The sequence below is a fragment of the Salmo salar genome, chromosome 14, assembly GCF_965601325.2.
Source record: "Salmo salar chromosome 14, fSalSal1, whole genome shotgun sequence".
NCBI classification, from domain to species: Eukaryota; Metazoa; Chordata; class Actinopteri; order Salmoniformes; family Salmonidae; genus Salmo; species Salmo salar.
In genome coordinates, this window is record NC_138304.1 from 37,881,712 (window position 1) to 37,894,933 (window position 13,222).

The window sequence follows — 13,222 nt, forward strand, 5'->3', positions numbered from 1 at the left end:
CTACTGTACAACTTGATCAAGGATACTGTGCATTTAATGTAGTAGTACAGTCACGTCACAAACATGCGTAATAAGTACTATATCCATATTTTCACTGACTGAGTTAATATCTTTCTTTTTCTTCTCCCCCTCATCTCTCTCTGTCTTTCAGTCCGGCCATCTGTCGAGCAGAGGGGGACGTCTCTGATGGAGTACAAAAGTTTTCACCAAACTCTGAATCATCTGTAGAGACGCAGAAAACCTGTGGTGAGCCGCCTACTCAGTCAATCAGTCAGTCATCACTCTGCTACTCAGCCTCACTCACGCCTCACTCACTCACTCACTCACTCACTCACTCACTCACTCACTCAATCTGTTCAGTCAGTGACACATTTTAAATTCACCTGGAGCATAATTGTATTAATTCATGAATTAATGAATCTATGACTGTATCTGATCAGTTATGATTTTAATCTCTTTTAACTGAAGTTCTTTCATGCTGTTGTCTTTAATCTCACCTCAATATTTACTTCCCCCCTCTTGCTCTGTTTCTCTTTCTTCTCTTGCCCCTCTCCTTTTCCTCTCCTCACTTTCCCTCTCTCAGGTGGTTTCTCTGAGACCTACGCAGCTTTGTGTGACTATAATGGCATCGGCTGTAAGGAGGAAGTGCAGTGGGTAAGAATACCACTCTGTGGGCCTCCCAAGTGGTGCAGCGTTCTAAGGCACTGCATCGAAGTGTTTCGGCGTCACTATAGCCTTGGGTTCGATCCCAGGCTGTGTCACAACCGGAAGTGACTGGGAGTCTCATATGGCGGCGCACAATTGGCCCAGCATCGTCCGGGTTAGGGGAGGCTTTACTTGGCTCATTGCGCTCTAGCGACTCCTTGTGGCGGGCCAGACGCCTGCAGGCTGACCCCGGTCGTCAGTTGAACAGTGATTCATCTGACACATTGGTGCAGCTGGCTTCCGGGTTAAGCGAGCAGGTGTTAAGAAGAGCGGCTTGGTGGGTCATGTTTCGAAGTCATGCAGCAATGAGACAAGATTGTAATCATGAAATTGGGGCAAAAAAAGGGGCAACGTTTTGAAGAAAAAAAAGAAAAATAGAATACCACTCTGTACCACATCCACAATACATCCTCTGGATGTAGTATTCAATTAATGAAGTTGTATTATAGTGTCGCTGGTATCATCATACAGCATTTGTAACCTAACTCTCTCTCTCTCAGGATTGTAACCTGACTCTCACTCTCTCTCTCTCTCTCTCTCTCTCTCTCTCTCAGGATGTGGACACTATCTATCACTCTCAAGACAACAGGGAGTTCAACCTGTTGGACTTCAGCCACCTGGACAGCAGGTACACCATTTGTTCTGTTCTGTAACCCTGGACATCAGGTACATCACCTGTTCTGTAACCTTGGACAGCAGGTACACAACCTGTTCTGTAACCCTAACCTTGGACAGCAGGTACACCACCTGTTCTGTAACCCTGGACAGCAGGTACACCACCTGTTCTGTAACCCTGGACAGCAGGTACACCACCTGTTCTGTAACCCTGGACAGCAGGTACACAACCTGTTCTGTAACCCTAACCTTGGACAGCAGGTACACCACCTGTTCTGTAACCCTTGACAGCAGGTACACCACCTGTTCTGTAACCCTGGACAGCAGGTACACCACCTGTTCTGTAACCCTGGACAGCAGGTACACCACCTGTTCTGTTCTAACATCAAATAACTGACGCAAGCAGTAAAATTTGATTTAAAAAAACAGATAAAAAAAACCTTATTGAACAGCGGGGACTGTGAAGCAACACAAACATTGGCACAGACACATGCATGCATACAGACACACACACACACACACACACACACACACACACACACACACACACACACACACACACACACACACACACACACACACACACACACACACACACACACACACACACGCACACACACACACGCACACACACACATATACGCACTATACATACACATGGATTTAGTACTGTAGGTATGTGGTAGTGGTGGAGTAGGGGCCTGAGGGCACACAGTGTGTTGTGAAATCTGTGAATGTATTGTAATGTTTTTGAAATTGTATAAACTGCCTTCATTTTGCTGGACCCCACAAAGAGCAGCTGCTGCTTTTTCTGAGATGTGGATATGACATGAGAATAACGTGCCCTCAGCTGCTGCTGCTTGTTCTGAGATGTGAATATGACATGAGAATAACGTGCAGGTGATCTGAGACTTGACTGTAGTCCTATGAAGTGACTGTCAGGTGCTCTAGTTCCAGCACGTCCTGTAGGCTGACCCTCTGACTGTCCGACTTCCCTGTCTCCCTACCAGGAGGCATTTGTGGTGCATCACTCTGGGCCGTCATTTCACATTCCCCCAATCTCTTCTGATTTCTGCCTTCTACAGTTACAGCCTCCGACACCATGCTTTGTCTGCTGACTGCTGTACTCTTCTACTGTACTTCCTGTGGACACCTTTCTCTCTCCGCTGCCTGTCTGGCCCTGCAGGAATAACCCAGGGGGTTCAAACTTCACCCCCACAGCGAGCTAAACCTAGTTCCTGTGAATGTGTGTCTCTAGAGTATAGCTGGCAGTCTGTCATGCTCTAGTGCCCTACAGGCCCCAAGGAGATGGATAGCACTCGTAGACATGGACTAGAAGAGAAGCTCACCCTTTTATTGGAATTGTTGATTCAGGGAAATCGTGCCAGTAATCCAGGGTAAGAGGGTGCTGCTGTTGGCTGGTGGGGAACACTGGGAGAGGTTGTGGAGTGTACACACACGCATACCACACACATCATTTGGCCAGCCAGAGGGAAGTCCTCTCCATGATGGCATGTGAAATGAGAACGCAGCCCTCAGCCATACACTGGACTGGGCCCTAATGTAATTGAGGGCATTCCCCTTTAAGAGCTCTATCTCTCTTAATCTGTTGCAGTTTCTCTCTGTTGGTCTCTGTTTGCTGCTCCCTCTCTCTGCCACTTTCTCTCTCGCTCTCTGCCTCTTTCCTTCCATCCCCCTGTCTCTCGCCCTCCGTCCCCCTGTCTCTCGCCCTCCGTCCCCCTGTCTCTCGCCCTCCATCCCCATGTCTCTCGCCCCGTCTCTCTCCCCGTCTCTCTCCCTCTGTCCCCGTTTCCCTCCCTGTCTCTCTCCCTTCGTCCCTGTCTCTCTCCCTCTGTCCCTCTGTCTCTCTCTCTCACTCTGATTCTCTCTCTCCCTCTGTCTCTCTCTCTCCCTCCGCCCCCCTGTCTCTCTCCTTCCGTCACCCTGTCTGTCTATCTTCCTGCATCCCTCTGTCTCTCCCTCCTACTGGACACATGGTGTGTTGGGCAGGATAAATGGTTTTAGGCCGTTGGCTAGGATCAAAACATGGCTCTGTGGAACCTCACACTGAGTAATCCACTGACCTGACCTGACCTCCCTCAGTCAGCCCATCGATCCTCCTCTCTGCTCTCTCTCCTTCCTCGGGCTCTCTCGCTATCAGTTTTGCTCTATCTCGCTCTTTCCCACCGCCCCAACAGGGAGAGTGTGCTGCAGAATCATACATCATTTCTCAATCCATCCCTACGGCTCTCTCTGATGAAGTTGTTTTGCTGGAGATAGTTTTTTTGTTTGGCTGTAGGAATGTATTATTTCATTTTTTAAAATCTAAGGCTGAAATTGTGTGTGTGTGTGTGTGTGTCTATTTCAGGGACCTGGCGGTGATGGTTGCTTCCATGGCGTACAACACTTGGTTCACCAAACTCTACTGCAAAGACATGCGCATTGTAACTATCCACTCTACATTACTGATTGCATGTGATATCTAGTTTTCTGTCTGTGTTTAGACAAGGCTACCAGGTTTTCATTCTTTCCTAGTTGGTTAGAACAGGAGCCTGTTCATGTAACAGTCTCTCTCTGTGTCGCCCCAGGGATCAGAGGTGCTGGAGCAGGTCCTTCACACCGTCAGTAAGTCCAGCAGTCTGGAAGAACTCACTCTGGAGAATGCTGGCCTCAAATCGTGAGACTCCTCCCATCCTCCTGATATGTCATTTATCTCTTTCATCTCTTTTATCTGTCTTATTCTTGTCTTGCCATTCTGACTTCACTCTTGACTTTAGATTTTTCTCTACCATGACTCAGACATACTCTGATGTATAATGTATCACAGCAAGCATCAAAACAATATTTAATCCATCTTCTCTCTATATTGACTATTTTAGAGATTTTCCTCAGAAAATGGCGACAGCTCTGTCTGAAAACCCTGCCTCTGTGATCCACTCGCTCAACCTGGCCCACAACCCCCTGGACACCCAAGGTACAGGAGCCTCAGAGGCACTCTGTTACTCATTCACTCTTTTTCAGCATCAGTAATGTGTGTGAATGCCAGTCTGGGTGCATCTTTCTCAGTGTTTGCTGTTTACTCTGCAGATTGTGTGTGTGTGTGTGTGTGTGTGTGTGTGTGGTGTGTGTGTGTGTGTGTGTGTGTGTGTGTGTGTGTGTGTGTGTGTGTGTGTGTGTCCTCCAATGTGAGTCAGGGTTGTCTGCGTGCCAAGAACTCATTAGTACATCAGAATGTGCCTTTCTGACACCTGTCACTCCCACTCACATCACTGTGTGCCTGTAGACGCCATGTACTAGATTAGCTGTTTGTCTGCTTAAATTATGCACAAATGTGTATGTGTTGATTTTGCTGACCATGTACACACTACCAATCAAAAGTTTTAGAACACCTACCTACTCATTCAAGGGTTTTACTAATTTCTACATTGTCAAATAGTAGTGAAGACTTTAAACTATGAAATAACACATAAAGGAATCATGTAGTAACCAAAATTGTTATACAAGATTCTTCAAATAGCCACCCTTTGCCTTGATGACAGCTTTGCACACTCTAGGCATTCTCTCAACCAGCTTCACCTGGAATGCTTTTCCAACAGTCTTGAAGGAGTTCCCACATATGCTGAGCACTTGTTGGTTGCTTTTCCTTCACTCTTTTATTTATTTAATTTTTCTTTTCACCTTTATTTAACCAGCTTGGCCAGTTGAGAAGAAATTCTCATTACCAACTGCGACCTGGCCAAGATAAAGCAAAGCAGTGCGACAAAAACAACAACACAGAGTTACACATGGGATAAACAAACGTACAGTCAATAACACAGTAGAAACATTTGTATACAGTGTGTGCAAATTAAGTAAGGATAGGCAATAAATAGGCCAATAGTGGCAAAGTAATTACAATTTAGCAATTTACACTGGAGTGATATATGTGCAGATGAGGATGTGCAAGTAGAAATACTGGTGTGCAAAAGAGCAGAAAAACAAAAACAAATATGGGGATGAGGTAGGTAGTTGGTTGGATGGGCTATTTACAGATGGGCTGTGTACAGCTGCAGCGATCGGTAAGCTGCTCTGACCGCTGACGCTTAAAGTTAGTGAGGGAGATATAAGTCTCCAACTTAAGTGATTTTTGCAATTCGTTCCAATCATTGGCAGCAGAGAACTGGAAGGAAAGGCTGCCAAAAGAGGTGTTGGCTTTGGGGATGACCAGTGAAATATACCTGCTGGAGCACGTGCTACTGGTGGTGTTGCTATGGTGACCAGTGAGCTGAGATAAGGTGGACCTAGTAAAGGCTTATAGAAGGTGCTTTACCTAGCGAAGACTTATAGCGGACCTGGAGACAGTGGATTTGGCGACGAATATGTAGCGAGAGTCCGACTCATCCCAAACCATCTCAATTTGGTTGAGGTTGGGGGATTGTGGCGGCCAGGTCATCTGATGCAGCAATCCATCACTCTCCTTCTTGGTAAAATAGCCCTTACACAGTCTGGAGGTGTGTGGTTCATTGTCTGGTTCAAAAACAAATGATAGTCCCACTAAGCCCAAACCAGATGTGATGGTGTATCACTGCAGAGTGCTGTGGTAGCCATGCTAGTTAAGTGTGCCTTGAATTCTAAATAAATCACAGACAGTGTCACCAGCAAAGCACCCACACACCATAACACCTCCTCCTCCATGCTTTACGGTGGGAACTACACATGCAGAGATTATCCGTTCACCCACACCGCGTCTCACAACCAAAAATCTCCAATTTGGACTCCAGACCAAAGGACACATTTCCACAGGTCTAATCTCCATTGCTCGTGTTTCTTGGCCCTAACAAGTCTCTTCTTATTATTGGTGTCCTTTAGTAGTGGTTTCTTTGCAGCAACTTGACCATGAAGGCCTGATTCCACAGTCTCCTCTGAACAGTTGATGTTGAGATGTGTCTGTTACTTGAACTCTGAAGTATTTATTTGGGCTGCAATCTGAGGCTGGTAACTCTAATGAACTTATCCTCTGCAGCAGAGGTAACTCTGGGTCTTCCATTTCTGTGGCGGTCCTCATGAGAGCCAGTTTCATCATAGCGCTTGATGGTTTTTGAGGCTGCACTTGAAGAAACTTTCAAAGTTCTTGACATTTTCCGGACTGACTGACCTTCATGTCTTAAAGTAATGATGAACTGTCATTTCTCTTTGCTTATTTGAGCTGTTCTTGTCATAATATGGACTTGGTCTTTTACCAAATAGGGCTATCTTCTGTATACCACCCCTACCTTGTCACAACACAACTGATTGGCTCAAACGCATTAAGAAGGACAGAAATTCCACAAATTAACTTTTAAGAAGGCACACCTGTTAATTGATATGCATTCCAGGTGACTACCTCATGAAGCTGTTTGAGGTAACGCCAAGAGTGTTCAAAGCTGTCATCAAGGCAAAGGGTGGCTATTTGAAGAATCTCAAATATAAAATATATTTCGATTTGTTTTACACTTGTTTGGTTACTACATGATTCCATATTTGTTATTTCATAGTTTTGATGTCTTCACTATTATTCTACAATGTAGAAAATAGTAAAAATAAAGAAAAAACCTTGAATGAGTAGGTGTTCTAAAACTATTGACCGCTAGTGTATGGTGTTGTCAAGGGTGTGTGTTTGTGTGTATTTTCTCTGATCTCTCTCTCTCGGGGGGGGGTGTGTGTGTGTGTGTGTGTGTGTGTGTGTGTGTGGTGTGTGTGTGTGTGTGTGTGTGTGTGTGTGTGTGTGTGTGTGTGTGTGTGTGTGTGTGTGTGTGTGTGTGTGTGTGTGTGTGCTTTCACTCTGACAAACTTACTCCCATATGCGTTTCTCTCCAGGAGTGTCAAACCTCATCCAACTGGTGTGTCGCCTCAACAAAGGCCTTCGTCTGCTCAACCTCTCCAAGACGTCCCTCTCCTCTAAGGGTGTGTTAATCCCTCTCTCCTCCCTCTGTCCCCTGGGCCACAGTGCCCCCATGTGATGGTCACCACTCCACTGCTCTCGGAACCTCATGACCTCATATTGGGCCTGGGGTTTTCAGGAGAGAAAAAAAGACACTGGGCCCTACTCATGGGACTCTTGAGCCATACAGGGTCCTATGGTTTATGTTCTCTTATGTTTGTCACATTTATGATTCAAATCTATTTATATATAAACTCAGCAAGAAAAGAAATGTCCTCTCACTGTCAACTGCATTTATTTTCATTAAACTTAACATGTGTAAATATTTGTATGAACATAAAATTCAACAACTGAGACATAAACTGAACAAGTTCCACAGACATGTGACTAACATAAATTGAATAATGTGTCCCTGAACAAAGGGGGGGCCAAAATCAAAAGTAACAGTCAGTATCTGGTGTGGCCACCAGCTGCATTAAGTACTGCAGTGCATCTCCTCCTCAAGGACTGCACCAAATGTGCCAGTTCTTGCTGTAAGATGTTACCCCACTCTTCCACCAAGGCACCTGCAAGTTCCCGGACATTTCTGGGGGGAATGGCCCTAGCCCTCACCCTCCGATCCAACAGGTCCCAGACGTGCTCAATGGGATTGAGATCCGGGCTCTTTGCTGGCCATGGCAGAACACTGACATTCCTGTCTTGCAGGAAATCACGCACAGAACGAGCAGTATGGCTGGTGGCATTGTCATACTGGAGGGTCATGTCAGAATGAGCCTGCAGGAAGGGTACCACATGAGGGAGGAGGATGTCTTCCCTGTAACGCACAGCGTTGAGATTGCCTGCAATGACAACAAGCTCAGTCCGATGATGCTGCGACACACCGCCCCAGACCATGATGGACCCTCCACCTCCAAATCGATCCCGCTCCAGAGTACAGGCCTCGGTGTCATGCTCATTCCTTTGACAATAAACGCGAATCCGACCATCACCCCAGGTGAGATAAAACTGCGACTCGTCAGTGAAGAGCACTTTTTGCCTGTCCTGTCTGTTCCAGCGATGGTGGATTTGTGCCCATAGGTGACGTTGTTGCCAGTGATGTCTGGTGAGGACCTGCCTTACAACAGGCCTAGAAGCCCTCAGCCCAACCTCTCTCAGCCTATTGTGGACAGTCTGAGCACTGATGGAGGGATTGTGCGTTCCTGGTGTAACTCGGGAAGTTGTTGTTGCCATCCTGTACCTGTCCCGCAGGTGTGATGCCCGGATGTACTGATCCTGTGCAGGTGTTGTTACACGTGGTCTGCCACTGCGAGGACGATCAGCTGTCCGTCCTGTCTCCCTGTAGCGCTGTCTTAGGCGTCTCACAGTACGGACATTGTAATGTATTGCCCTGGCCACATCTGCAGTCCTCATGCCTCCTTGCAGCATGCCTAAGGCACGTTCACGCAGATGAGCAGGGACCCTGGGCATCTTTCTTTTTGTGTTTTTCAGAGTCAGTAGAAAGGCCTCTTTAGTGTTCTAAGTTTTCATAACCATGACTTTAATTGCCTGCTGTCTGTAAGCGGTTAGTGTCTTAACAACCGTTTCACAGGTGCATGTTCATTAATTGTTTATGGTTCATTGAACAAGCATGGGAAACAGTGTTTAAACCCTTTTACAATGAAGATCTGTGAAGTTATTTGGATTTTTACGAATTATCTATGAAAGACAGGGTCCTGAAAAAGGGATGTTTCTTTTTTTGTTGAGTTTATATATTTACTCACCTTGATAGTGAATACTGTATTGTTAGGAAAGAGTTTGCAAGAAAACATTTCACTGTACTGTTTTACACTGTGCACGTGACAAATAAACGTTGAAACTAGATAGATTTACAGAAGAAGGATTGCCTCCTCTGAGTACAGCACAATGCAACATGCCTGTCTGCTGTCTGCTAATTTCCTCTTTAATCTAGGCGAATTAGGGATGAACATAATCTACTATATGGTGGCAGTAGTTTGGTAGAGCAGAGTTAGTTCTGCCACTGTATGTGGTTCGTTACTAACAGTTTGGTAGAACACAGGGCTAAGTTACTAACAGTTTGGTAGAACACAGGGCTAAATTATTAACAGTTTGGTAGAACACAGGGCTAAATTACTAACAGTTTTGTGGAGCACAGGGCAAGTTACTAACAGTTTGGTAGAACACAGGGCAAGTTACTAACAGTTTGGTAGAACACAGGGCAAGTTACTAACAGTTTGATAGAACACAGGGCTACATTTCTAACAGTTTGGTAGAACACAGGGCAAGTTAATAACAGTTTTGTGGAGCACAGGGCAAGTTACTAACAGTTTGGTAGAACACAGAGCAAGTTACTAACAGTTTGGTAGAACACAGGGCAAGTTACTAACAGTTTGGTAGAACACAGGGCAAGTTACTAACAGTTTGGTAGAACACAGGGCAAGTTACTAACAGTTTGGTAGAACACAGGGCTAAGTTACTAACAGTTTGGTAGAACACAGGGCTAAATTACTAACAGTTTGGTAGAACACAGGGCAAGTTATTAACAGTTTGGTAGAACACAGGGCTAAGTTACTAACAGTTTGGTAGAACACAGGGCAAGTTACTAACAGTTTGGTAGAACACAGGGCTAAGTTACTAACAGTTTGGTAGAACACGGCTAAGTTACTAACAGTTTGGTAGAACACAGGGCAAGTTATTAACAGTTTGGTAGAACACAGGGCTAAGTTACTAACAGTTTGGTAGAACACAGGGCAAGTTACTAACAGTTTGGTAGAACACAGGGCTAAGTTACTAACATTTTGGTAGAACACAGGGCAAGTTACTAACAGTTTGGTAGAACACAGGGCAAATTACTAACAGTTTGGTAGAACACAGGGCTAAGTTACTAACAGTTTGGTAGAACACAGGGCTAAGTTACTAACAGTTTGGTAGAACACAGGGCAAGTTACTAACAGTTTGGTAGAACACAGGGCTAAGTTACTAACAGTTTGGTAGAACACAGGGCTAAGTTACTAACAGTTTGGTAGAACACAGGGCTAAGTTACTAACAGGTTGGTAGAACACAGGGCTAAGTTACTAACAGTTTGGTAGAACACAGGGCTAAGTTACTAACAGTTTGGTAGAACACAGGGCTAAGTTACTAACAGTTTGGTAGAACACAGGGCAAGTTACTAACAGTTTGGTAGAACACAGGGCTAAGTTACTAACAGTTTGGTAGAACACAGGGCAAGTTACTAACAGTTTGGTAGAACACAGGGCTAAGTTACTAACAGTTTGGTAGAACACGGCTAAGTTACTAACAGTTTGGTAGAACACAGGGCAAGTTATTAACAGTTTGGTAGAACACAGGGCTAAGTTACTAACAGTTTGGTAGAACACAGGGCAAGTTACTAACAGTTTGGTAGAACACAGGGCTAAGTTACTAACATTTTGGTAGAACACAGGGCAAGTTACTAACAGTTTGGTAGAACACAGGGCAAATTACTAACAGTTTGGTAGAACACAGGGCTAAGTTACTAACAGTTTGGTAGAACACAGGGCTAAGTTACTAACAGTTTGGTAGAACACAGGGCAAGTTACTAACAGTTTGGTAGAACACAGGGCTAAGTTACTAACAGTTTGGTAGAACACAGGGCTAAATTACTAACAGTTTGGTAGAACACAGGGCAAGTTATTAACAGTTTGGTAGAACACAGGGCTAAGTTACTAACAGTTTGGTAGAACACAGGGCAAGTTACTAACAGTTTGGTAGAACACAGGGCTAAGTTACTAACAGTTTGGTAGAACACGGCTAAGTTACTAACAGTTTGGTAGAACACAGGGCAAGTTATTAACAGTTTGGTAGAACACAGGGCTAAGTTACTAACAGTTTGGTAGAACACAGGGCAAGTTACTAACAGTTTGGTAGAACACAGGGCTAAGTTACTAACATTTTGGTAGAACACAGGGCAAGTTACTAACAGTTTGGTAGAACACAGGGCAAATTACTAACAGTTTGGTAGAACACAGGGCTAAGTTACTAACAGTTTGGTAGAACACAGGGCTAAGTTACTAACAGTTTGGTAGAACACAGGGCAAGTTACTAACAGTTTGGTAGAACACAGGGCTAAGTTACTAACAGTTTGGTAGAACACAGGGCAAGTTACTAACAGTTTGGTAGAACACAGGGCTAAGTTACTAACAGTTTGGTAGAACACGGCTAAGTTACTAACAGTTTGGTAGAACACAGGGCAAGTTATTAACAGTTTGGTAGAACACAGGGCTAAGTTACTAACAGTTTGGTAGAACACAGGGCAAGTTACTAACAGTTTGGTAGAACACAGGGCTAAGTTACTAACATTTTGGTAGAACACAGGGCAAGTTACTAACAGTTTGGTAGAACACAGGGCAAATTACTAACAGTTTGGTAGAACACAGGGCTAAGTTACTAACAGTTTGGTAGAACACAGGGCTAAGTTACTAACAGTTTGGTAGAACACAGGGCAAGTTACTAACAGTTTGGTAGAACACAGGGCTAAGTTACTAACAGTTTGGTAGAACACAGGGCTAAGTTACTAACAGTTTGGTAGAACACAGGGCTAAGTTACTAACAGTTTGGTAGAACACAGGGCTAAGTTACTAACAGGTTGGTAGAACACAGGGCTAAGTTACTAACAGTTTGGTAGAACACAGGGCTAAGTTACTAACAGTTTGGTAGAACACAGGGCTAAGTTACTAACAGTTTGGTAGAACACAGGGCAAGTTACTAACAGTTTGGTAGAACACAGGGCTAAGTTACTAACAGTTTGGTAGAACACAGGGCAAGTTACTAACAGTTTGGTAGAACACAGGGCTAAGTTACTAACAGTTTGGTAGAACACGGCTAAGTTACTAACAGTTTGGTAGAACACAGGGCAAGTTATTAACAGTTTGGTAGAACACAGGGCTAAGTTACTAACAGTTTGGTAGAACACAGGGCAAGTTACTAACAGTTTGGTAGAACACAGGGCTAAGTTACTAACATTTTGGTAGAACACAGGGCAAGTTACTAACAGTTTGGTAGAACACAGGGCAAATTACTAACAGTTTGGTAGAACACAGGGCTAAGTTACTAACAGTTTGGTAGAACACAGGGCTAAGTTACTAACAGTTTGGTAGAACACAGGGCAAGTTACTAACAGTTTGGTAGAACACAGGGCTAAGTTACTAACAGTTTGGTAGAACACAGGGCTAAGTTACTAACAGTTTGGTAGAACACAGGGCTAAGTTACTAACAGGTTGGTAGAACACAGGGCTAAGTTACTAACAGTTTGGTAGAACACAGGGCTAAGTTACTAACAGTTTGGTAGAACACAGGGCTAAGTTACTAACAGGTTGGTAGAACACAGGGCTAAGTTACTAACAGTTTGGTAGAACACAGGGCAAGTTACTAACAGTTTGGTAGAACACTTGCTTACTAAACCTGTTCTTACTATTTTGTTTTGCTTAAGAAGAAACGGTATTTTCTGCAATGAAGAGATTTAAAAATAGATTTTAATTTGCTGCTCTAATGTAATGGCCGATTATATACACATATGTGTTTTGGTTTCAGATGAGGGTTTTATGTGATTAGTGGATGGCTCTGATAGTTGTCTGCTTAATAGTGCTGATTTTGGTTTCAGATGGAGGGTTTTATGTGATTACTGGTTGGCTCTGGTTAATAGTGCTGATTTTGGTTTCAGATGGAGGGTTTTATGTGATTACTGGTTGGCTCTGGTTAATAGTGCTGACCTGGGACTCTTTCCCTCCCCTGCTGCAGTTACTGTATTTTCTCTATGTTAACAGACTATTTGTTAATTGGTTAATTTTTCTCTCTGTCAGGTGTGGTGTCTCTCTCCCAGGCCCTCTGCTCAAGTGATGACTACACCAACTCTCTGCTTCACCTGGACCTGAGTAAGAACCCTGGGATTCTGTCTGGGGAGGATGCTACGGTGAGATCACACATAAACTCCACATATACAGTACACGCATGCAACATACACAAACACA

The 13,222-nt window shown here is 44.3% G+C and overlaps 1 protein-coding gene across 1 annotated transcript in view; it reads left to right on the forward strand.

Annotated features, from left to right (window-relative positions):
* LOC106569477 (capping protein, Arp2/3 and myosin-I linker protein 3) overlaps positions 1–13,222 on the forward strand; it is a 54,401-nt gene that overhangs the window by 22,961 nt on the left and 18,218 nt on the right. The window contains exons 6-13 of the mRNA XM_014140859.3: positions 152–246; positions 584–654; positions 1,260–1,333; positions 3,689–3,764; positions 3,909–3,997; positions 4,200–4,294; positions 7,156–7,242; positions 13,055–13,164. Of these exons, the coding sequence (XP_013996334.3) occupies positions 152–246; positions 584–654; positions 1,260–1,333; positions 3,689–3,764; positions 3,909–3,997; positions 4,200–4,294; positions 7,156–7,242; positions 13,055–13,164 (697 nt within the window). The remainder of the gene's footprint in view (positions 1–151; positions 247–583; positions 655–1,259; positions 1,334–3,688; positions 3,765–3,908; positions 3,998–4,199; positions 4,295–7,155; positions 7,243–13,054; positions 13,165–13,222) is intronic.